General features: G+C 42.3%; 2 protein-coding genes across 4 annotated transcripts; one reads left to right on the top strand and one right to left on the bottom strand.

The window, feature by feature from the left end:
- Positions 1–727: 727 nt before the first annotated feature.
- On the bottom strand, positions 728–16303 carry LOC129110815 (zinc finger protein PLAG1-like). The gene is given in 4 exon segments (XM_054623037.1): positions 728–1704; positions 1706–2338; positions 2542–2898; positions 16232–16303. Coding segments are annotated over 3 exon segments (1422 nt in total). The 5' UTR covers positions 2790–2898; positions 16232–16303; the 3' UTR covers positions 728–1163.
- On the top strand, positions 15423–26049 carry chchd7 (coiled-coil-helix-coiled-coil-helix domain containing 7). 3 transcript variants are annotated; one of them, XR_008532294.1, is made up of 5 exons: positions 16694–17009; positions 20064–20123; positions 20229–20327; positions 23800–24049; positions 25673–26049. XR_008532294.1 is itself a non-coding variant. In XM_054623039.1 (4 exons), the coding sequence occupies exons 2-4, from the start codon at positions 20070–20072 to the stop codon at positions 23902–23904; spliced, it is 258 nt and encodes an 85-aa protein (XP_054479014.1). In that variant the 5' UTR covers positions 15423–15441; positions 20064–20069; the 3' UTR covers positions 23905–26049. The 3 variants fall into 3 exon arrangements, 2 of the variants coding, with proteins under 2 accessions (XP_054479014.1, XP_054479013.1); XM_054623039.1 differs by lacking the exon at positions 16694–17009 and adding an exon at positions 15423–15441 and having other exon boundaries at positions 23800–26049; XM_054623038.1 differs by having other exon boundaries at positions 23800–26049.
- Positions 26050–26267: the final 218 nt, after the last annotated feature.

Here is a 26267-nt window from a genome sequence, read left to right on the forward strand (position 1 = left end):
ACTTTAGATGTGCTGCTCATTGTACTGTGTAATGCAAGTGCATACATTACAGTGATGTTACTGACAAAAATACAAGCAGACATGATCACTGTAATGGATCACCAGACACAAGTAAATTGATTTCCATTTGACTGAAAAGCAATAGCTGCCTGACACATTTCAAATAAAATTCATCCAAATCTGCTATGCTGTCATTTCTATTACATAATGTTTGAAATAGATGTAATTGGGCGAAAACATCCCCCAACTACTGTTTGGTCCTTACCACAAATAAGAAAGAGATAAAACAAAGGTCAACTGCGATAACACACGACATCACAAAGTTCAAAGTGCTGTACCAACAACAATATACATCTATCGCAAAATCTGCTTCCTTAGGACAATTTATTCAAAGCATGGGGGGTTAAGTAAAAAAAAGAACATGTTACTGCAAGCTAATTACTATTAGTATTCAACTAAAAGGAAATTATCCAACTCACAAAAGACTAATTCATGTTTAAAGTGACACAGCTCTTACTGTCACAGTTAAGCCACGTTCACATTATTGCGTAAAAACAGTTTTGCTCCTTTAATGTTTATGTGGCGCGTTTGCAGTGCTGCACCTCAACTGGAAATTCTACGGCTTGTACTCATTTAAAGGTGTTTAGAAAAAATATTTAGCCTGCATTTCTTTGAAAAAGAAAATTCTCTTGGTGAGCAGAACAGCTGATGCTAGGTTACAAAACTTGCAGACAGCAAGAAACTGAGAAATTGGGTATTGTATTTGCATATCCACACAGCACAAGAGGATCATTTTTCTGTTATTTAGTGAACACGTCATTAGGCAATAGAGGTGGTGAGGATTTGCCAACTCGTCAATAAAAAGCTCATTAGGTGAAAAGAAGACATCCCAACAGTAGCAATTAAAACGCTGTGTGTGTGTGTGTGTGTGTGTGTGTGTGTGCGCGCGCGTGCGTGCGCGTGCTGCTCTCGCTGTTGATTATCATGTGTTTGCGGCATGTGTTTATATCTGCTCATGTTGTCATAAATGGACAGAACTGCTAATATCCTCAAACATGTATTACTTGCATCTTGTTTCGGTGTCTGCTGGGAAGTTTGTAGCTCGACATGTGTGTCAGTATGTGTGTTAGAGTGCATGTGTGCGAGGCGCAGTACATACTGGATCACTGAAAAGCTTGGTGGAAGCGGGGCAGAGTGGTGTGTGTGCTCAGGTTGGATATGAAGGAGGAAGGGAGACTCTCTGCCGTCTCTGGGCCTTCTTGAGGCTGGAGGGGAAGCTGGACGAGAGGTGTGGGCTCTTCGTTGGGTGGGTAGGCAACGCCCTGCCCTCCGCTGCCCACCGCCTGGTTGTACGGGGGCCCGTTGAGTGGCAGGAAGTTGAAAAGCTGTGAAAAGTCCATCAGAGAAGAGGAAGATGCCAGAGAGTCGCCTGCGGTGGCTGCTGCCATCGTTGTAGACATTTTGGACAGAGATACCCCCTCGCTCGCTTCCTCCAGCACGTCCACTTGATGCTCCAACTCGAGTTTGGAGGAGGAGAGTTGGGGTTCTTGGGCTGCAGAGGATGAGGAGGGCATGCTGCTCTGCAACTCCATCAGGTAGGTCTCCAGTTCTCCCTTTAGATTCTGCTCCCGCTCCTGTGAGGAAACGGTGTATGAGGTAAAGTTGGAACCCAGTGGGTACTTAAAAGAAAAAGGGTGTGGGGGGGGGGAAGGGCTCCGAGTCCAGGACGGGGCCTGTGTACATGTGGAGCTGGTGCGGCCTCGGTGACAGCATTACCGGGACCTCGCCCTTGATGCCCCCAGACGCCAAGTCATAGACAGCGGGCTCCAGCGAATCAGCTGGCTCAGTTTTTACCCTCAGCAGCTCCCGAGCGTGGCTCTTCTTCACGTGACGTGTCAGGTGGTCCTTCCTACCGAAGCGCTGGGCACAGTACTGACAGAGGAAATCCTTGCGTCCGGTGTGCACCACCATGTGGCGTCGCACATCTTTACGGGTGTAAAATCGGCGCTCACAGTGCTCGCAGCGATGCTTTTTCTCTTTGGTCCCACCAGAGGACTTGCCAGCGTGTGTTTTGAGGTGTTCCAAGAGAACCCCAGTGCTGGGGAACGGCTGCAGGCACACTTGGCAGGTGAGGTCTCCACTGTTGGCGGCATGGAGGGCAAGGTGGCGTTTGAAGCCCAGCTTGGTGTTGTAGCTCTTTCCACACTCCTGACAGGTGAATGCCTCCTTGTAGGGGTCGTGAGTGTGTAGGTGATTCTTTAAGTGATCCTTGCGGTGGAACATTTTCTCACAGTATGAACACTTGTGGTTTTTTTCTGGCGAGTGAGTTGCCATATGCCTTGGAACACAGACACATTCTATGAGGACTCAGAATTTCTGCAATCACGTTTTAAGTAGGCATGCTTTACATTAAAATGACACACAAGACCTGAAACTATTATTCATCAACATATTCTGATTACTACTAAGCACTATGTTAGCAAAGATGTAAAGAGAAAAGCAACATGCTGCAGTCTGCTATGTACTGCTGCTTGTCTGTACCGTAGCAGCTTGTATTTGGAGACGAATGCCTTGGTGCAGTCGTGGTGGGAGCAGCGGTAGGGTCTTTCTCCTGTGTGAGAGTACGAGTGCACCTTCAACTTCTCCAGACTGTTGAAAGCTTTCTGACACTCCTGGCAAGGGAAATTCTTCTTCGGCTTTCCCTCTGCTCTCCTGCGCCTCCCTGTGGGTGCCGCAAGCTTGGTTCTCTCCAGGACGTGGTCACGGTGGCCCTGGGTTCCTGTGGCCATTGCACTCTAAGGCTGACCAGCTACATGGACTGGGGCGCAGTGCCCAACTAGTACTGATGCAATTATTCTATCCAGTTTTATGCGCTCAACACCGTCCGGAGTCAGGGGCCTTAGAAAGAGAGAAAGAGAGAAAAGATCATCTGAATGGATAACTAGTAACATAAAGCTGGTTTCAGTTGACTTAGTCATGTGACCAAGAGGAGTTCTTTAATACAAGCAATATAATAAGAACAATCGGTTGGGATCCCAGTATAACATGAGCTCAAATTATACCAGTGGGGAAATTTGGGCAAAAAGGGATATTCAATAAGGTGAAATATATACAATGTAAGCAAACATATTGAAAAGAATAACAAGTTGTAAAACTCCAGAAATAATAATAATAATAATATATAATTATTATTAATAATATTAAAAGTACTAAGTGGGAATTATTATGTTTACCTTTTTTCACTTTAAAAAAACTATTTTGAATATATGCAACACTTAAAAAGTTAAAAGTCCTTCGGTCTGTCTGTTCAGATGGTTTCTGCTGCCAAACAGAGAGGAGAGGAGAAGAAACGTTGTTCATGTCCGTAGTTTATCTGACCGGGATGATATATTTCTAATAAACTGGGAGCTAATTAATAGTACAACTTTATTCATTTTTATTCAAAAAACAACAACGGATGTTTGTTTTATTTCTAATTATTATAAAAAATCTCCTCACGTTACGACTGTATATCACTAGTGAGGAAAACTATCTGTCCATTTGTTAGAAGCTCGGATTTCAACACAGAGTGAACACATGGAAAGTCTGGAACAAACAAAATTATTCTTCTGACCAAGACACATATCAACTGCTGTTTATTACTTGTCCCTTTATTGTAAGTCAGCACTTTTGTCCCTGTCAGAGTCCTGTAGGAATGATGACTCCATGTTTCAAGTGATCTGATCAGTCAGCAGTTAGGCCACGCAGGTTAGGTTACTATGGCGATGGACCCCAGTTAAAATAGAGCCAGGTTTGTGATGTCAGGAAACTCTATCGTCAGACTCTTGTTTGGGATTAAAAATCTCTTAAATTGAAACAAACTAAAATCTGCTCCCAAATCATCCATCTCTAGCTGCCTTCATGATGTAGGCCTATACTGTATGTAAGCCAGTAGGCAACAAATATCTTTATGTGTTTAATGTTTGTTGCAGCCAGAGTAAATATTAGTTTGTCTGGAGGCTGATGGACCTCAGTTGTGAACTAAAATTCGACAGATAAACTTCTGGTAAATTGTGATGGTAGAGCCCCAAGCTCATTATTTTGACTTAGATGCAATTTTAAGACTTGTTGCCATTGGGCTTAACACGGCTCTTTCTGCCAACACAATCATTAATTGAAACTTTAAATAATTTGGTACACTACTGAGGACGCACGTTACAATTCTATTGTTTGTTCCGTCTGTTCAGCTGCAGCAGGGTCGCAGCACAGAATAGCAGGTGTCAGATTTATCTTATCATGTGACAAAAGTTAAGTGAGTTAACCCACAAGAAGATCCTAGCAGATTTGGTGTCATAGAAAAAAAGCAAAAGGGCCTTTTTGGTAATATTTCAGATTTCAACCCAAATGCTAACAGAGGGCCTGATAATGAGGCAACCTGTGAACTTTGTCTGATGAAAGTGGCAGTATCTGGAGGCAACATCTTCAATCTAAAAACACATCTTCAAGAGCACCACCACCCCTGGATTCCACCAGGAGCAGCTGCGGCTGTGACTCGGCTTTAGGAGCTGATAGTCCCACAGCGTTTCAGAAGTGTCTCTCTGCTATGCTAAATATATGCATGAATTCATATGTTTGTATTAAAAAACAAACTACTTTGTAATAACTTAATTTGCTTAGGTTAAGAAATGCAAAGCCAAACTAAATGTAGCTTCTTGTCATAATATGTGCATGGAGGCTATTTGTAATCAATGAATATTCATGTGTGCTGTATTTTGAGAACAATTTGTAACCAAAGCATTGTAACTTTGTATCTGTTTCAGTTTTACAAAAAAGGATAAGAAGACAAAAATAACTCAGTAAAACACCTAAACTTTACTCCTGTGTTCGACTTTATTTGAATCCTGCTGTTAGCTATCTGTCAGTTTGTGCGTACATTGAACATACACCAGGGACAGAATAGTAAAATAGTAACCTCACAGCGGGCACTACGAAAGCAAGCTTCATCTCAAGCATTCCTTGCTCATCATCACGCTTCATACGCTTAGACGGCATCAGCAATACATGATGGCAGAGAAAACGCTTAAGAGCAACGGAGCAAAGCCAAGCATTGGAGACGAGATCCATAGCCTCTTTTTCAACAAGTGGCTCAAAAAGCTCAACGGCTAGCATAGCAGCTGCAAAGGCTCGCGCCAAAATGGAGGCCGCCTGAGCCAGGGCTGAATTCCTCAAGAAGGAATCTGAAGTTATGATTGAAAAGGCTCAATTGAAAGTGACAGAGGTTCGTATGGAAGTGACTCTAGCAGCTCTAAAGCATGAAAGTGAGGTAGCTGCAGCCATCACTGAGACGAAAGCACTGGAAGCAGCAGCGAGTGAGTGTGGAGAGAAGAACTCAGATGTAAGAGGGGTCTCTGAACGCACTTGCGACTACATCTGTGTGTCAGTCCCAGCTAGAGTTGACCACTCCAGTAGGGGTTGAGCCATATCAACCACCTCTAGAGCCCATCATCCATGAATTCAGACCTGAAACACCATTGAGGCAGCATCGCTCTACAGCTCGATATGTTAGAGCTCCTTACGAAAAGCTTGACAATGATGATACATCACAGTAGCCTCAGAGGTCAACGCCAGTGATTCATCACAACTCCCAATCACTGCCATTCACTTCCTCACCTATTAAGACTACACCACAGCCACCGCTCAACAAAGACACCAACATGAATGATGTTGCAAGGTACCCTCCTCATCCTCTGCAGCCCAAGAACCCCAACTCTCCTCCTCCAAACTCGAGTTGGAGCATCAAGTGGGCGTGCTGCAGGAAGCGAGCGAGGGGGTATCTCTGTTCAAAATGTCTACAACGATGGCAGCAGCCACCGCAGGAAGGTTCCCAGTACAAAGCTGTACATCATGTTGCCTTTCCTCCATTCTCGTTCTTCTGTGACTTCATCTGCAGAGAGGCAAGGACATGCTATGATCCAAGCTTTGCTCTTTCATCAGGAAACCAAAGTTTGCCGAAACTGGAGCTGCCAGCCAAGAGGCAAGGGAAAAGCTCAGTCTACACCCACAAGACAGCAGTCCTGCCAGATGCTGAGAGTCAGGCAAGCAGTTCAAGTATTGATTTGGATAAGAAGCCCCACCCTCTCCAGCGCTGCAGGGGGTTCAGGTGCAAGCCTCTAGAGGAGCGTAAGACTTTCTTAAAAGAAAATGGCATATGCTTCAGATGCTGTGCTACAACCACTCATCTGGCTAGGAACTGCAAGGCAGCCATCAAATATAAGGAATGTGAGAGTGACATACACATTGAAGCCTTTCATCCAGGACCACCCCCTGTAATCTCAACTGAGCATGGCGGGGAGGGAGAAGCTGAAGCACTTCAACCAGCTGTCACTTCGAAGTGTACTGAAGTCTGTGGAGATGGTAGAAGTGCAAGGTCCTGCTCCAAGATCTGCCTGGCTAAGGTTTACTCAGAGGGCCGCCCAGAGAACGCAATCAAGCTCTATGTAATCCTAGATGACCAGAGCAACCGATCACTTGTCAGAACTGAGTTCTTCGACCTGTTGAACGTCAGGGGAGAAAACACTGCATAATCCCTACGCACCTGTGCAGGCGTGACAGAGACCACAGGGAGAAGGGCCACAGGTTCATCGTGGAGTCCTTAGATGGAGTGCCAAGGTGAAACTGCCATCTCTGATCGAATATGTAAATGTAACAATATGCCAGATGACAGGGCCAACATACCAACTCCTGAGGCAGCGCGGTGGCATGCTCACTTGAGGCCTATTGCTCATCCTATTCCTCTGCTTGATCCGGAAGCCCAGATTCTTCTCCTCCTGGGTCGTGACAGCCTTCAGGTCCACAAAGTGAGGGAGCAATGGAATGGACCCAACAACACCCCCTATGCACAGAGACTCGACCTGGGCTGGGTCGTTGTAGGAGATGTCTGCCTAGGATCAGTGCACAAGACTGCAGCCGTAAGTACTTATCGCACCCATGTACTTGATAATGGACGTCCTTTCGTTCTTCCTCTGTGTCCCAACCGGTTCTGTGTCAAGGAGAAATTCAGCGTCAAGCCTCCGCCTGGAGTTTCTCTAGCATGCGACACCCTCATCTTCGACGGCTGTGCCATAGGAAGCACCATCTTCAAAATGTCAGAGAATGATGACAAAGTACGACTATCTATCGAAGACAGACTCTTTTTGGAAATCATGGATAGAGAGATGTTCATGGATGACAGCAACAGTTGGGTGGCACCACCTCCATTTAGAACGCCACGCCAGTGGCTTCCCAACAATAGAGACTAGGCATTAAAGTGCCTAACATCTCTTCTACGCACACCAGAGAAGAAGCCTGAGATGAAGACTCACTTCGTCACCTTCATGAAGAACATCTTTGATCGTGACCATGCCGAGGTAGCCCCTCCCCTGCGAGAAGGCCAGGAGGGTTGGTATTTACCTATCTTCAGGGAGTACCATCCACAGAAGTCAGATCAGAGTTGTCTTCGACTCCAGCGTGCAAAAACAAGACATCTCTCAGAACGATGTTCTCCTTTCTGGTCCAGACTTGAACAAAAGTCTACTTGGGGTTCTGCTACATTTCAGACGGGAACTAGTGGCTGTGATTGCAGACATCGAGCAGATGTTCAACAGTTTCATTGAGAGAGAGGACAGCAGAGATTTCCTTCGTTTTCTTTGGTTCAAGGACAATGACAACAATAAAGAGATTATCGAATACCGCATGAGGGTGCACGTGTTTGGGAACAGTCCATCACCATCCAGGGAAAGTTCCTGCTACGAGAATTATCAAGTGAGGCTCTTGACTGGGATTCTCCCCTTCCAGAAGATAAGGAAGAAGAATTGCACACCTGGAGAAAATCACTGCATGATCTCAAGCAGCTGGAGATTCCCAGACCATATGCTGCCACCACCCTCTCTACAGCCCAGAGAAAGGAACTTCACATTTTTTCAGAGGCTTCTGTCAAGGCGATTGCAGCAGTAGCATATCTCCGTGTCATTGATAAAGAAGGAGGATGCCACACTGGATTTGTCCTTGGTAAGGCGAAGCTAGCTCCACAAGCTGCTCATACTATTCCTAGATTGGAACTGGGAGCTGCTGTTCTAGCTGCAGAGATAGCGGAGATGGCCACAAGTGAACTGGACTTAACCCCAGATGCCGTGGAGTTCTACACGGATAGCAGAGTTGTCCTGGGATATATCTATAACCAGACAAGACGGTTCTACGTATATGTCAGCAACGGAGTGCAGCGTATCAGGAAGGTCTCAAGCCCAGCACAATGGCATTATGTCTCTACGAGGCATAACCCTGCAGACAACAGCGCTTGCTCCGTACCAGCAGCTCTGTTGGGCACCACCACTTGGCTCACAGGACCTGCTTTCCTGTCACAAACTGAAAAGCAACCAATCTCTGGAAGAGGAGAGGTTCGAACTCATCAATCCAGACATTGATGTGGAAGTTCGTTCTCTCGCCACCACTCTATCTACTGAGAGCTCCTATCTAAGATCCCAATGCTTCGAGCAATTTTCTTCATGGAGGTCAGTAGTGAGAGCCACAGCTACTCTCAGACACATCATCCAGTCTTATAAGGGTTCAGACGATCAGGACAGAACCTGCAGATCGTGGCACCACTGCACACTGCACCGTGGAGGAACTGTTGCAAGCAGAAGCAGTCATAATCAAGAGTGTGCAGAGAGAAGCTTACGAAGAAGAGCTCACCAGCATCGCCAATGGAATAGACATTCCAAGGAACAGTGCTCTGAAAAAACTGAACCCTTCTCTGGACAAGGAGGCCTTCTCAGGATAGGAGGCCGGCTTAAGCATGCTACTCTGGACTTCAAAGAGAAGTTCCCTGTGATTGTTCCAGGTTGCAGCCATGCCGCAAAACTGCTTGTGGAGCACTACCATGATCGAGTCAAGCACCAGGGTCGTGTGTTCACTGAAGCCGCTGTTCGCACTGTGGGATATTGGATTGTTGGTGTTAGGAAGTGTATCAACAGCATCCTTCACAAGTGCGTGATATGCAACAAGCTTCGTGGGAAGGTAACTGAGCAGAAAATGGCGGACTTACCCAACGATCGCCTGAGCACTGAACCACCGTTCACCTACGTTGGGCTGGACGTGTTTGGCCCCTAGACATCGCAAGACATACGCGAGGAGGGCAGGCACAAAGCAAGAGATGGGCCATTCTCTTCACCCGTATGAGCACTCGTGCCATACACATCGAGCTGATTGACTGCATGGATTCATCCACCTTCATAAATGCCTTGAGAAGGTTTTTTTGCTCTGCGAGGACCTGCCAAGCAGATTCGCTCGGACTGCAGGACCAACTTCATAGGGGCCTGTAAAGAGCTGGAAATCTTGCTAACAGATTCCTGTGAACCCAGAGTGAGGAAGTACCTTGGTGAAGAGGGCTGTTCATGGGTCTTCAATCTGCCTCATGCATCCCACATGGGAGGAGCCTGGGAGCGGATAACAGGTGTCTCCAGACGCATATTAGATTCAATGTTGCAACAGACCAGCCCCTCTCGCTTGACACATGATGTGCTATCTACCCTGATGGCAGAGGTCACAGAAATTCAAGGCCTCTTACTCCTATTTCAATAGACCCAGAGTCACCTTTTTTGTTGACGCCAGCCATGCTTCTCACTGAAAAGGTCCACACTCTCTTTCCCCCTCCAGGCGACTTCAAGGACTCCGACCTCCACAGACAACAATGGAGGCAGGTGCAGCATCTTGCCAACATCTTCTGGAGCAGATGGAAGTGTGAATATCTGGCGACGCTTCAGAGCCGAAGCAAATGGCAAGAGGAACGACAGAACCTGAAGGAAGGTGATGTGGTCCTTCTTAAAGACGCTCAAGCCAAGCGCAACGAATGGCCCATGGCCCTTATGACCAAAGCATTGGCTAGCAGTGATGGAAGAGTCAGAAAGGTCGAGCTTCGGGTCGCGAGACCTGGGACAATCAAGACTTTCCTCGGACCTGTTTCGGAAACAGTTCTTCTTATGTCAATCAAGGACTGATACTTTGAAGTCTTTTCTTGTGGACTTTCTTTATAATATCAGTTAATTACATAGTGGTATCTAATTAATACCAGGCAGGGAGTGTCATGGCACACATTCTGTGGCCTTCAAAGTAATAGTCTTTGGCACCACCTTGTGGCAGTTTGTTTTTAAGCAGCGATAAATGTTAAGTGTTTCCTCGGTGGTCAGTTCAGATCATGTGACTCATGGGTTAGAGGTCAACCAGGAAAAGACTGTAGAGTGTGGGTATTTCTCCATGCGGTCAGAGAGAAAGCTCCTCTGTGCGTTTGTGCCTTGGAGAGCCTTTGCTAGTAAGTTTTGTTACTTTTTCTGTGTTTTGTGCAAATGTGCATATAAATGATCTGGAATTCATATGTTTGTATTAAAAAACAAACTACTTTGTAATAACTTAATTTGCTTAGGTTAAGAAATGCAAAGCCAAACTAAATGTAGCTTCTTGTCATAATATGTGCATGGAGGCTATTTGTAATCAATGAAAATTCATGTGTGCTGTATTTTGAGAACAATTTGTAACCAAAGCATTGTAACTTTGTATCTGTTTCAGTTTTACAAAAAAGGATAAGAAGACAAAAATAACTCAGTAAAACACCTAAACTTTACTTTATTTGAATCCTGCTGTTAGCTATCTGTCAGTTTGTGCATACATGGAACACGCACAAGGGACAGAATACACATGCAGCCACTACTAATCTCTACTACATCAATTAGTTAAGGTGTGAGGTGAGAGAGAGTGTGATGGTGAGTATAAAGAGAGAGAAAGCGTGTGATGGAGAGTATGAAGTTATCAGTAACATTACAGCTGTGATAGTAGCAGTGTAGTGTGTCTACAGTTTATTGCTCGGTGAATAAATGCTACAACTCCACAAGACCCGCGAGGAGACCCGTCTGTAAGACATAGACGTAGCTAACTGTCTTCACTTTCTTAAAGTGAAGACAGTTAGCCCTGAAGTCAGCAACAACTCTAGCTTCTACAGGGCACTTAAGGTGGGCTGACCTATAAGGTGGACCAGCTCTCCTCTCCCTAATCTGACAGGCCACTCATATTAGCTTTTCTATTATTTTTGTCTTTTGTTTGTAATCATTTTTACGCTGTTTAACTGACCACATGGTTTGGCATCAATAGTTCTGGGGCCCCTCCTCTTTTCTCTCTAGGTCTTCAACCTACCCAAGTTCTGCCACACTACACCGCTCCACCACACTCTAGCTTCCCGTGGTTGTTTGAGTATGATTCGAACCACTTGTACTGGCCTACCGTGCTGAGAATGTCTCAGACACATCCTACATCCAGGACATGGTCAAACCATACACCCCAACCCTTCCGCCATGCTCTGCTACTGCCAGTCGGCTTGCTACTCTCCCAATATGAGATGAGACTGGCTACGGCTCAACAAAATCACACAACTGCTTGCTGTCCTTTACTCTACAGAACACAGAAACACATTTTTGTTGCAGACTGAAAACTCATCTGCTCAGACTGCACCACTTTTTAAGGGTATCACTTGAAGTAATTCAGCATATTTGATGAAGTTGATGTACGCACACTTATGGAAGTTAATTTGAATAAAAGCATCAGCTTAATAAATGTAATGTAACTAGTACATGCCAAACTTAACAAAGAGACAAACCTAAAGTCAAGACTCTATACTGCATATACTAAATAGTCTTCCAGTGAATCTGGTGGAATGTTATTAATGTTAAATAGCAGCAGGCAGTGGGTATCGATGAATGCTTAATAGCAGCTTATATCACTACAACCTTGGACCTCAATGGAACTGTAGGAGTGTACCAAACTCCAAACTACAGAGAATAGTTTATGTTAGACAGGTGACAAAAGAATACCGACGCTGGATGCTCAGTTGCCAGTTTATTAGGTACATGTGATACAACAGTCCCCCGATACAGCCTCCCTTCATGAAGGTTATAAGGTTTAGATTTTGATTTAACTGTTTTCCAGGGTTGTAGATTCAACTGTATGTTTTTGAGGCTGTAGTTGAGGCAAATTTGTAATTTGTGATTCTGGGCTATACAAAATAAACTGAATTGAATTGAATTGAACTGTATGTTTTTGAGGCTGTAGTTTGTGATGCTGTATAATTGTTCTGTATAATTATCATGTTATACTGTCAACCCCATTCATGTCAGTGTAGAGTAAATCACATACTTTTTTCTCTGTATAAAGCAATACGGCCATACAGTCTGAAAGCAGATGTACATCGTGCATTTATACAAATTTTCTACCCATTCACCCATTAGCACACAATCACACTCACACAATCACTCAGCCAGTTGCCATGTAAGTAGCTGTGGTCATGAATCACCAGACCTGGGATCAGTGGACCCCATACCACTTGAGCCACAGTCGACTCAGGTGTGTTACACATCCTGGTAAAAATCTTTTTCAATAATCTTAGAATGAGTCTTGATTTATGTTCATAAACATTATTCTTTAGTTGCTGAACATGTATGAAAAAAATAGCGTAACTGCTCAGACCACCAAATAACCAAATAAAGATGTCATGCTGAAGACACACCAGATCTCCAGTGGGTTTGTTAGAGGAGCAATGCACCATCACCTCCCGCACGGAACTCCCTTCTAACTCTCCCTTCTAACTCAGCCAGTTGCCATGTAAGTAGCTGTGGTCCTGAATCACCAGACCTGGGATCAGTGGACCCCATACCACCTGAGCCACAGTCGACTCAGGTGTGTTACACATCCTGGTAAAAATCTTTTTCAATAATCTTAGAATGAGTCTTGATTTATGTTCGTAAACATTATTCTTTAGTTGCTGAACATGTATGAAAAAAATAGCGTAACTGCTCAGACCACCAAATAACCAAATAAAGATGTCATGCTGAAGACACACCAGATCTCCAGTGGGTTTGTTAGAGGAGCAATGCACCATCACCTCCCGCACGGAACTCCCTTCTAACTCTCCCTTCTAACTCAGCCAGTTGCCATGTAAGTAGCTGTGGTCCTGAATCACCAGACCTGGGATCAGTGGACCCCATACCACCTGAGCCACAGTCAACTCAGGTGTGTTACACATCCTGGTAAAAATCTTTTTCAATAATCTTAGAATGAGTCTTGATTTATGTTCGTAAACATTATTCTTTAGTTGCTGAACATGTATGAAAAAAATAGCGTAACTGCTCGGACCACCAAATAACCAAATAAAGATGTCATGCTGAAGACACACCAGATCTCCAGTGGGTTTGTTAGAGGAGCAATGCACCATCACCTCCCGCACGGAACTCCCTTCTAACTCTGCCTCTTCTCCCACAAAAGTTGTAATCACAACTTGAACTACAACTAGAGCCATCCCAAATATATGCAAATAATATACTATATCAGTAATACAATGTGTCGTTAAAGTATAGTTCATCCTGTATAATGATGTTATGTACTCGTATGGTAAAGTGCAGCAATGGAATTATTATAGATATTTACTGTACATTTAATATACATACAAGTTATACAGGCACATGCAGGTATATGCACTAATAACACAGAGGTGTTAGGTATGGTTAGACTACAGATATTACAACTAATACCACATAAATGTGTTCCTATTTTAAGTAAATTGTCTACAACATATAAAATGCAGGTGTATTTTAGTTACAGCTATGTCAAGTGACACTCTACACAGTTTGTATTTAATTGTAATGATTAGCACGTAGAAGTGATCTTCTATCCCAGTTCAGGGTCCCTGCAGCCACATAGGTCAGACATGCCTTTTCAAGGTGATCACATGGAAGCCTCCATGACAGACTGAAGTGAGTGAGCAAATCACTGGAACATGGATCGCTCCATCCTACAGCTGCCACAATAGGAATATTTTAGAAATGGCTGCCAGAGGTGGTTCATTCAAAATCTGTAATACCTCCATAGCCCAAACGTCTTCCACATACCCCCCTTACATAGAATGCCTTTTCCTCCACAGTTAACCAGCGCTCGCTACGGACAGGATAATCTGTCCCATTGAGCCTGGGTTCAGTCTAGAGACCCCTGTTAACTGATATCTGGGATTCATATAAAGACAAAGGAATACAAACAAGCTTATTACATTGAAGGGTATATTTCAAACATAAAAGTTCTTGCCTTAACCAAACTTTTAAAATTAAAAAAACATATAGATGAAACTATGCATACTAAACACATGGATAGATGACATAATCGAAACATATCTTAAACATTTTTCAAACTAAGTAAAAGTCTACTGAATGCTGCAAAAATATACTTAATATCAAGACTGAAATGCCTTGAGCTTGATATGAGCATGCTATTGGAGAGTTGCTGTTTAGCTGCAAGCACATGTTAACAAACTTTTTTTTCCCGGCTCAAAACACAAGTTCACAGCAGCTCATCACGGCTGCTATAGACTACTGATCTCAGGCAAAGAAGAACAACTGCTTCAGATACAGAGCATTCAATGAAAAGAACCCTGGCAGTAGGAGAAGTAATGAAGGCTTTTAAAAAGCACTAATCAATAATATTGCCATCATAACAACAATGTGTCATAATCAAAACATTTAAATTCTTTAAATGTTAACGCACATATGGAATTACTCATTTTTCCATAATAAAGTCCTGTTAAGAATGTTCAATATTTAAGAAACTCAGCAAGCTCACAAGCATTTAAAGGAATAAACGTTTCATTTCCTGGACAGTTGATGAACAGTGAGTTAGATAAATGCACACAGTTTTTTCATGTCAACATTATTCCCTCCATCATTCTATCAACATGAAAGATAGAGAATTTGCATTTTAGCCTAAACTTAAAGCAGCATTTAATGTCTCAGGTAAAGCCAACAGCAAACATCTGACATCCCTCTCTCACTGCCTTTTTATTAACATTAACATTATACATCAGGCCTCTAATGTATTGATGAATACAAACAGCAATCGGCAGCCACACTGATATCAGTAACAATTCTGTCTATACAAGACCAGAGTGAAAATAATGCGGTGGCATTAACAGAACAATGGCAGACTAATTCCATATCAGAAGTAGAGTTCAGGTCTTGTTTAAGGTTTAAGGAATAGGACAGGTCCTAGATACTTGTGCCAACACTGTCAACACACTCACTCTCAGGAACTGTTTCAATATCAGCTTTCAAACCACTGCCACCAATACACTGGCTGCTTCAACTAAACAACAAATCTGCCATGGAAGAAGCTTCTGATCACACAACTGTTACAGCGTTCAGAGCCACCAGATTGTGTTTAACATGACAGGCTCCCGACGCTGGATTTGCAACAGCAGCTAAAGGACCAGGTCTTGTAAATTGAAATTACTAATGTGCACATTGCAACCTGCCACAGCAGTCAAACTTAGCACAAGTTGACTTTTGGTCTTAAAAAGATACAGGCTTCACAACCAAATCTCAAGCATTGCATAATTAGTTTGCGGTAAGTTCTCCCTCCATTTTGCTACTTTATTGACAAGCAATCTAGCCGTTTGTTGTATTGAAGGCTTATAGCGGGTCTTAGCCGACCTATCATCCGTATGACACCGTGATCAATACATGCAGTGGGTGAAAAAGAGGTACAGCATAGTCTGAAGAGAGGCATGACAACATGTCACTATAGCCGCTACACGGTAGTACACGGTTTTTTGGAGAGGAGATGATTGAATCGATAAGGATATGTTGGCACTGCGTATGATCAAGTGTTTGTGTGGGGCAAAATTAAATGTGAATGCAAATAGCATGGGAATTGTCATTATTGGTGAATTCAAGTGCGCCTGTTCCGGTCGGTGCTCATCGCACTGCCGTTATTGTTGTTATTATATATATATTATATATATAGGCTACTATGTATATAATTATATTATATATATATATATATATATATATATATATATATATATATATATATATATATATATACACACACACACATACATACACACACACACTGTGAGGATCTCTGTTAACTTTACTCAACTTTCCTATTCTACTGGTTCCTGTACTCTTTAAAGTTCGTGGACACGTTCGGTGACACTAATATCACCAGTGACATAATGCATTATTATTTAAAATCTAAACGTGTGCCTTCCCTTGTTTTCTCTATGATCCCAAACTGGGTACTGATTAACACAAACTTTTTCCCCAGCTCACCCCTCTCTCATAATTTAAATAACCCCGATATTTTAATTCAAGAACTGAGTAACCGTTGACTTAATTTACACCAAACTTACCCCGGTCGCTTTAACATCCTTTCTGTTGGGTTTTTCTCGACTTTCAACTATTTTCCGAATTTTTAATAATTTTTTTCTCATATTTTTTGCTAGACGCGGCGGGCCTGAAAATTGTTTGCTTTCCTCTCTTTCGAGCAGCCATTGTGTATGCGCTGCGATGCAACCGCACTATGATTTAGCCACGCCCATTTCAAGTCCCGCCTACTTGGGTGTTTTGATTCGTATAAGGCGCTGCCACTTCCACTTCAATGTCACTTCCAGTCCTGTTTAGCACAACTTAGTTATTTGACTTGCGAGTTGTACGGTCAATTGTTTAAATATGTTTTTTTACAATTTGAAAACGATATGAAGACAAAATTGTTGGTCAAGTACTTCTATTGGCTCTCTCTATTGTCAGTCTACGTCGTGAGTTTTCAGAGGTTCCTATTGGCTGATGTTGCCATCACTCGTCGGTGACGGCGTTGGTGATTTTCCTGGTGCGCTGTTGTAACAACGAGAGTGGAGTTGTCTCGAGCATGGTTGAGAGGTTATATACTATGTAGCTTCATTAGTTAGCCACATGTATGCTAGAGTATTGTTGTTTAATATCACTTGAAGTAAGACTCTTGCTAATAAACCAATGGGTCATAACTGACAACACGATTTTTGAATAGCCGTCATTAGCATTTGTTTTGGTCTCTTCAAAAACTGGACAATCCTCACTGGTGTGTGGATATTAGTCGCGTGCACAAGTCATTACACCGCTGCTGGATAAAAGCTGGTAGCCTATTTGTTAAAGGTAGGTTTCAACTGCATCTTCATTCGCCGTCACGTTTGTTGTTCCATCTAAATGAAAAGCTGCTACAAAGTTTCCCCGTTAGCCATTTGGTAACACAAGTGAAGGTCAGTGTGTTGCAGCGCAGCAACGTTACATATAGTGGAGGACACCAGTCTCCGTTGAGGAAACGGGCCGTTCAGTAAGACCTGTTCATTGGTAAATATACACCACTGGTCGAAACGATTAAAGATATTTTTCTACTAAAGGAAGAGACATTTTTCAATTCGGCCAACATGTTACACACTGAGCTGAAATGATTTCGATATTAATTATAAAAATAATCTTTTTCATTTTTTATTTTTACTTCACTTTCATAGCCCACATGCCGAGGTGTCCTTGAGCAAGACACTTAACCCCAAGTTGGTCCCCAGGCAATCCTTAGCAGCCCACTGCTCCTCAGGGATGGGTTAAATGCAGGGAAATATCATGTGTATATATGTATGTATATACATGTTCATGATCATTAAAGCTGATACTTATACTTCTAGTCCCCTAAAACACAATTTGGTTGGTAATAGCAAAGGTGTTAAATAAACTGAAGGTAAAACAGTAGTTCAATTTGACTGTGGCTTTGTGGAGCAGCTGGGCTATAACTTTCAGGCGGACTTATGAATATGATGTTTCATAATATTTGGTTTTGACTCCATGTGCTTTTTTGCAAGTGTGAATCGATTTTGATATGTTTTCTCTTCATACATCGGTCTCATTTGGCCAGGTATAATGGAAAAGATTACAGATAAGAGCCACCTTATTTAAATGTCCTCTTAAACCTTTTAAGGTCTGTAAAGTCAAAATGATCCTTTTTTTTACTGATCAAGTGGCCTCAAACATGCAATATGTGCACAGGTTTCTGAAAATGATCTGGGTCTGGGGAAATAGTTCCTTTTACTAGACTGGAATAATGACTTAGACCATGACTGATATAGCCGCTTGGTCAAAGTTATTGACCTATATTAGCTTATCACAGATAGCCTTCATCAACGTTTATGTTGACTGACAAGTGACTAGAAACTGCACTCCATCAAAACCAAAGATATGTTTGATCTAACAAAAGAGTACTGGTAAACGAAAGATACATGAATACATAAAGATTCTTTTAAGCATATATGTTGCATGAAGTTTTTAAAATTGGTGTTATATTTACTGTATGTGTATTTATCAATTGTTAAACTTCCCGCTCAGTTCATATCTTGTTCACAACTCCTAAGGTAGAGTGCTTGTCCCGTAACCACAAGGTTGGTGGTTCAAACCCCTCTACCGGCAACATGCCGAGGTGTCCCTGAGCAAGACACCTAACCCCAAGTTGCTCCCCGGGCGCTTCATTGCAGCCCACTGCTCCTCCGGGATGGGTTAAATGCAGAGACATAATTTCCCCATTGTGGGACTAATAAAGGCTTAATTATTATTATTATTATTAAAGGTTAACGTTGGTATTTTTTAACCTGTACTCTATTTTTCCATGTAATGGTGTCTAAGTGACCAATGGGGCAGCAGCGGCTCCAATGTAATCCTATCTGGGCAAGCTGGCACCCTCATTTCAGACTTTGATTGTTAAAAATATGTTTCTGACATTATGGAAAGAGTCTCACTCAAGGAGAAGTCTGGTTGTAAAATCAGCAATTTGAGGTGTTGTCAGAAGACAACGGTGGAACTATTGTGCCAGCTGGTCAGAGTTGCAGCTAGCTCTCAAGTGAACTAGGATTGAAACTGTTTATGAATCAGTAAATAGGGAAAAAAAAGGTATTGGTGACTAGTCCTTGAGACAAGGATTTGCCATTATATTTGGTATTTTATTTAAAGTTACTATGGGGAACTTTTAACTGGTTTTGAAACAGTCTTAATGTTATTTTGATGCCTCTATGTATCTTAATAAGTAAACGTGACCACCAGAGAGAAAGTTTCTATATAGTTATTCCTAAAACATGTCATTGATGCCACCGAGTTGGATTCTGGCTAAATCAGGCAGGTTCACCAAAAGGACGTCTGCGACCAGCCCACCGTGCACAGACCCAGATGCAACTTTGAAGCAAATTGATCAATGTACGCCGAAGGTGCTTTCTGGCCCCGGGTTTTGGGTCTATCTCTGGGTACGTCTCCATATGTTACATCTGCCTACCAAATTTAATTCATGTAGGTGTAATCTCAACGAGGGGCAAATGTGCATTTTTGTAGGGGGCACTCTTGAGACATTTTGCCACACTCAACCCCGAGACCCCTGAAATAAAAAGAATTTGCCACGTGTGATGCATGTGCAAAGTTTCACAACCGTTTGAGCACCTTAAGCCCCTCAAAAAGGCTAATCATTTGCACAAGTAACAAGAATTCCTTGCATTTCAACTTAAGTGTCCTTGCACTGTGGTCAGTGCTCTTATTAAAGTTCCTTGTTGAAGCTTTAAATAAAATAAGGGAGGATATTAATAAATGAACAGATAATTAAACAGTGATTAAGATGACAGGAAATAAGGCCAGACATGTGGGATGAGAAGCAACAACAGCCAGGTTTGAACTTTGGATGACGCAGCTCCTGGCCAGCACCTTAAACCTAAAGGCCGCCAGGGTGCCCTTTTCCTTTTTAATGCTAAGCAAAGTCTTTTTCATTGAACAATCTAGGTTTTCTCAACAATAGGCTAGCTGCACTTTTCACTCTTACATATTCAAAGAAAATGTCCATCATAGTTCCCCAGAGTCCAATGTGACGTCTTTAAAATAAGTAAAACAAATCCTCACCTTGGAGAAACACACACTAGCCAATATTTTGAACTTATCCTTTATACATTATTTAGACAGTCGCAGTGGGTTCACCTATTTGAAAGTTGACTTCGTAACAACATATCTGCTGATTTTATTAAATATAAAATGAACTGAGCTGTAGAAATCATAATTTTTAAAGTATAATTCCACTGTATGTTGAAGTCAGTCATCACAGTTTCGTGTAATGACTGACTCGCACAGAAGAGGTAAACCAAGACCCTGTGAAAAAAAACTGAACCTGTTTATATTTGTATCTTTACACAGGTCCGAATGGATAAAAGTACACGGAAAGTTCGGAATCAGGACAGCAACCCATGCATCGAAGTAAGCTCACCGGCCCTTCACATTGTGTCAAACATCTGCCTGCTGCAGCGAAGTGACAGTGTATCTAAGTGTCTCATTCTGTTGTTGGAACTTCTTCTCTTTCAGGAAAGTGATGGCTCTCAGAAGTGTTTGGGTGCCAACAACTATGACTCAAGCATGTGCTCATCTTATTTCCAGAGATATAAGAACTGTAGGAAATACTGGGTGAGTATGTCTCCAGTGTCAAAGAGAAAAACTAAGAAAAATGAAAAATCAAGAGTTAATAAAAAGATAAGAGTTGGATGCATGGTCATCTCCATACCCAGGCTTTGATTCCCAGGAGCCATATCTCTGGCTTGACCTTGCTCACCAGGGGTCTATTTTATAACCTTTTTTTACAAACAAAACGGGCCCTGAGAAAGGTGTAAGCCACTGCACACGCAAAAGTTGTGATCTATAAAAACAAAAGTTACGGGAGAATGTGTGAACCTGTACGTAACTCTGACCCATGCTCACAAACATTTTGGAGACGGGGAAACTGGAGACGCAAATGTTGAGGGTTATATACGTATAATGATGCCTCTCACACATTTCATTTCACTTCATATCACACGTTACTTTGGACTTATAGATCCTCTTTATCATAAACACTCAAACCAGCATTGTAAGTTGCACTTATAGTGAGCTATAAATATTCCATACACACCTTTTAATTGTAAAATATATTAAACTACTCAAACGTCAAATCTAATTTTACTCAATATCATCGGCGCTGTCTGCTTTCCTCAGAGCGTGGTCAGCTGTAGAGCTGCTGATGAAATTATCATCAGCTGTAAGATTACGTCAACTAGTATTAAACAACTGCAGAACAAAGCGTCAATAGTTTTAATAATCTTCTAATACTGTGCATACATCACCAAGTACAATCTGAAATTTTCATCAAGTGTTGAGAACAGAATTTCCTGCCAAACTTCAGAAAACACCATTGCTGATTGGAACAGCAAATCCTGTCAACCGTGAAGGACGCATTGTGGCCCCAGTGTTTTGGTACATTTTGTAAAAAGAAAATAAATGTAATGAAATCTTAAGTAAAGAAGTAAACACGAACAAAGTATGGTTAATATGTTGTACTACCTTACCATTGCCTTTTTATCATTTCAAGTGTTGATTGTAAAAATAATTTATAATTTATTTCTGTCTCAAGTATCATAGCTCACTGGAAAACAGAGGAGAGTCACACATGCTGCCTTCTCCAGTTACCTCCCCTTGCAAATCTTCACCACCTGCACATTGTGTGAATTATCAACAACTGGAAATAAAGCCATTGACAGCTCTCCATAATCACTCACACAAAACTCAATTTCTTTTATTTAAAAAAGAAATAGCTCACTGGCAGGCGTACACAAGGTTTTATGAATCTGAATATTTTTTGCCGTACGTGCATTTCATCCTTTAAATGTACACAAACATTTAACGTGGATCTTATGCACTGTTGTATAAATGAGACCCCTGTTTATGAATGGGAAGACAGCACAGGTTGTGTCCTTGACGCTGCAGCAGTGACACCCGCTGGTTGGTCAGAGCGCCTCCACAGTGAGGGACAGCTGTTCACAGCACCGCGACTCATGAAGTAACACATGTTTGTCATCATTTAGAGAACTGGGCAAATAGAGAGAGAACAGAAGAAAGTCCACAAATGTTAATTAGAAATTGAATTGATAAAAAAAACAAGAGTCATGTACAGTGGGGCAAAAAAGTATTTAGTCAGCCACCAATTGTGCAAGTTCTCCCACTTAAAAAGATGAGAGAGGCCTGTAATTTTCATCATAGGTATACCTAAACTATGAGAGACAAAATGAGAAAAAGAATTCCTGAAAATCACATTGTCTGATTTTTAAAGAATATATTTGCAAATTATGGTGGAAAATAAGTATTTGGTCAATAACAAAAGTTCATCTCAATACTTTGTTATATACCCTTTGTTGGCAATGGCAGAGGTCAAACGTTTTCTGTAAGTCTTCACAAGCTTTTCACACACTGTTGCTGGTATTTTGGCCCATTCCTCCATGCAGATCTCCTCTAGAGCAGTGATGTTTTGGGGCTGTCGCTGGGCAACACGGACTTTCAACTCCCTCCACAGATTTTCTATGGGGTTGAGATCTGGAGACTGGCTAGGCCACTCCAGGACCTTGAAATGCTTCTTACGAAGCCACTCCTTCGTTGCCCGGGCGGTGTGTTTGGGATCATTGTCATGCTGAAAGACCCAGCCACGTTTCATCTTCAATGCCCTTGCTGATGGAAGGAGGTTTTCACTCAAAATCTCACGATACATGGCCCCATTCATTCTTTCCTTTACACGGATCAGTCGTCCGGGTCCCCTTGCAGAAAAACAGCCCCAAAGCATGATGTTTCCACCCCCATGCTTCACAGTAGGTATGGTGTTCTTTGGATGCAACTCGGCATTCTTTCTCCTCCAAACACGACGAGTTGAGTTTTTAACCAAAAAGTTCTAATTTGGTTTCATCTGACCATATGACATTCTCCCAATCCTCTTCTGGATCATCCAAATGCTCTCTAGCAAACTTCAGACGGGCCTGGACATGTACTGGCGTCTGGCACTGCAGGATTTGAGTCCCTGGCGGCGTAGTGTGTTACTGATGGTAGCCTTTGTTACTTTGGTCCCAGCTCTCTGCAGGTCATTCACTAGGTCCCCCGTGTGGTTCTGGGATTTTTGTTCACCGTTCTTGTGATCATTTTGGCCCCACGGGGTGAGATCTTGCGTGGAGCCCCAGATCGAGGGAGATTATCAGTGGTCTTGTATGTCTTCCATTTTCTAATAATTGCTCCCACAGTTGATTTCTTCACACCAAGCTGCTTACCTATTGCAGATTCAGTCTTCGCAGCATGGTGCAGGTCTACAATTTTGTTTCTGGTGTCCTTTGACAGCTCTTTGGTCTTGGCCATAGTGGAGTTTGGAGTGTGACTGTTTGAGGTTGTGGACAGGTGTCTTTTATACTGATAACAAGTTCAAACAGGTGCCATTAATACAGGTAACGAGTGGAGGACAGAGGAGCCTCTTAAAGAAGAAGTTACAGGTCTGTGAGAGCCAGAAATCTTGCTTGTTTGTAGGTGACCAAATACTTATTTTACCGAGGAATTTACCAATTAATTCATTAAAAATCCTGGATTCTTTCCCCCATTCTGTCTCTCATAGTTGAAGTGTACCTATGATGAAAATTACAGGCGTCTCTCATCTTTTTAAGTGGGAGAACTTTGGTAACAATTGGTGGCTGACTAAATACTTTTTTGCCCCACTGTATTAGCTGTCCTTCTGAATTCACTAAAAGGTTTTTGGCACACTCACCCGCTCCCCCTTTTAAAAAGAATTATCACAACTGAAGCAACAGAGGCTGAGATATCTTGACTTTTAAACCTCTTTCACACATGCACATTGTTACATAGTTGTGACCCTATTTTACATGTTAAGAATAAGAACTAGTCACAAGCTGCGAGGGCAGAGCTGCAACATGAAACCCTGTTAACACGACTCTCTGAGTCTGACCTGAATGCTGTCACATTAATGTATAGGTCACAGCACCACACAAACTTCAATATGCACAGACACAACATTAAATGCATGTTTTGTCATATGTTTTAACGGCTTGCGGCTAAGCATTTTGCGTTTGCCTTTTTGCAGCACAGCATAATGCTACAGAGGAGAAGAGACGGTGTGAAACCCGACATGCCGACAGCTGCAGAGAGGCAGGAAATGCTCGCTGCTATCGGAGGCAAACCATACTGAGAGTCAGCAGGGGAACACGGAGACACTGGGGGACATTTACTACATGCCGACTCACTGGTGATACAACTACAATGCTTTGGCTGGTTACACTGTGACTCAAGGCCTGACCTGTCGTCAGACTCAGGTTGTGTGGATGTGACCATCTGTAAGTGGTCTATAATAAAATGAAAAGAAAAGGATATTATTGTTTCTTGAGGTTTATGAACATTGACTGACACTACATGAAATGAGTTAAGAGCTTTTTGTTTGAAGGAAAAAGTCCTGTTGTAAAGGTTACTAGTACATGCAATTGCAACCCAAAAGCACGACAAAGAGGCAGAGATACGGGGATAGTATAGTTTACTCTGTATTCAGGCACTCAGTCACTCAGGCAAACAAATCCAAAAAGGGGCAGGCAAGAAAATCCAAAGTCAAAACGTAGTTGTAGGCAGGGTCGGAGCAGCCAGGTCAGATACAGAAACTAGAATAACGCTGGAGATCTTGGCAATAACACACAGGACTATCTGGCAGGGATCACTTCTATCACTGCAAGCAGAGTGGTATAGTGAGGGACTAATGCGAGAATGGCCTGCAGTTGAGACGGTCATGGAAAACCAGGTGAGGGGAATGCATGAATTCATGGTGTAAGTGGCAGGACCTGAAATATCAGGAGAGTTAATGAAAACAGGCAAGCCATATCAAAAACAATCTAAAGAGTAGTGTAATTTGTGACACCTGTACAACTGCAATCCTGTTTGTGTCGATTTCGTCATGAATAGTTAAGGTCCTAAACAAGTGGAGACCCAAGAGGTCAACTGTATATTCACAACTGTACTCTGAGAGGAGGAGTTCTTCATCTATGACATCTAAAGAAACCTGTGTGATGGACATCTACCATCTGTCTAGCCTTAATAAAATAGAAGTATTGTATTTACATGATCGTTTCACTGATTTGATTAGTTTTATCTCATTCTGTTTCTGTCCTTATTTGTTGTTATTTTTTTGTTGGTAATTCTCGTTCATGAATACTGTCCTGTATCATTCTAAGATGTCAGGGCTCAGAGAAAGTGCTTTCCGTCTTATTATGAGAAAGCTTGTGTTTCGACCTTCTTCATTGTGACAGGCCAGTTGAACAGATTTAAACAACGAACCAGTTTCGTCAAAATGTATTATTAGATATTGTTTTGCGTATATCATTACTTATAAATTATATATTTTGATGTGAATGATATCCAAAGCCAGAGTGAACAATAATCAGATTCTTCATATTTTTCCATTTCTCCATGATTTTTCCATGATTCCATTTGCTGTTTGTTTGGAAGTATCACTTAGTGTATAAACATCTGATCGTTAATATTATTTTATTTAATGGCATAGATAAGTCCCAGACTGTGGACTCTATCTCACAATTGGCCTTGAAGATTTGGGCTGATGGCAGTAGATGGCGTTTGGGGCCATTTTCAACCATAAAATGCAGATTTTTATAGATATGGGAGGAAATATTAACATAACACCAGCATTAATGTGTTTCATCAGAGTACAGTCATCTTATTTAATTAACAGCTTAAAAAAAACATGTTTCAGTGTACAGTTACTCTTTAAATGAAGTTTTATAAACTGACTTCGGGAACATATTTTATTTCTTCCGCACAAAGTATTTAAGCATGAACCCATCAACTTCCTCTTTGTCTCATTTTCAACATCCCTCCACCCAAACCCCTTTTCTTTTTATATTTCTTTCTACCTCTCTCTCTCTCTCCCTCTACATTTCTCTCGCTCTTGATTAAAGGAACCACGGGGGACTCTGCATAACCAGAGCTTCAGAAGAGACAGCCCCCACTCAAGAGTCTCCACTCCCCCGGTACACGCCAGCCATCGGACGTCAGCGGTCAATCATCGCCCTCCTCCATTCATCATTCCAGGACCCTCTTTACCACCCGTTCTCTTTTACCCTCATCCCTTCATCCCACGACCCTCTCTCTTCATCCCACGACCGTCATCCCTTCATCCCCTACCCTCATCCCTTCATCCCCTACCCTACATCCCTTCATCCAAACACACCATCCCTTACCCTACATCCCACAACCCTCATCCCTTCATCCCACGACCCTCATCCCTTCCTACCTCAACCAGCTTTCGCTTCCGAAGTCATTACCTCTCACTATAACATGCAATAAACCATTTGAATCTCATATCATTATTAGGGTGGTCTATGTTAGTGAACATAAAAGTAGCATTTTATTCATGTGCTAGCTGGTAGAGATGATGGAGCTAATTTTATCTGCTTCAGTTCATTGTGGAAGTGCTTCACATTATACAGTTTAGAAAAACTGATCAGATGGTAAGCATTTGTTTAGTTTGTAGGAATATAACCTACAGTAATT

Source organism: Anoplopoma fimbria, chromosome 21 (genome assembly GCF_027596085.1).
Source record: "Anoplopoma fimbria isolate UVic2021 breed Golden Eagle Sablefish chromosome 21, Afim_UVic_2022, whole genome shotgun sequence".
Lineage (NCBI taxonomy): Eukaryota > Metazoa > Chordata > Actinopteri > Perciformes > Anoplopomatidae > Anoplopoma > Anoplopoma fimbria.

Excerpts from the sequence above, each read along its gene's own strand:
- chchd7 (XM_054623039.1), top strand. The coding sequence starts at position 20,070 with ATGGATAAAAGTACACGGAAAGTTCGGAATCAGGACAGCAACCCATGC. Across the intron at positions 20,124-20,228 it reads ACAGCAACCCATGCATCGAA|GAAAGTGATGGCTCTCAGAA; the intron begins GTAAGCTCACCG and ends CTTCTCTTTCAG. Across the intron at positions 20,328-23,799 it reads AGAACTGTAGGAAATACTGG|CACAGCATAATGCTACAGAG; the intron begins GTGAGTATGTCT and ends GCCTTTTTGCAG.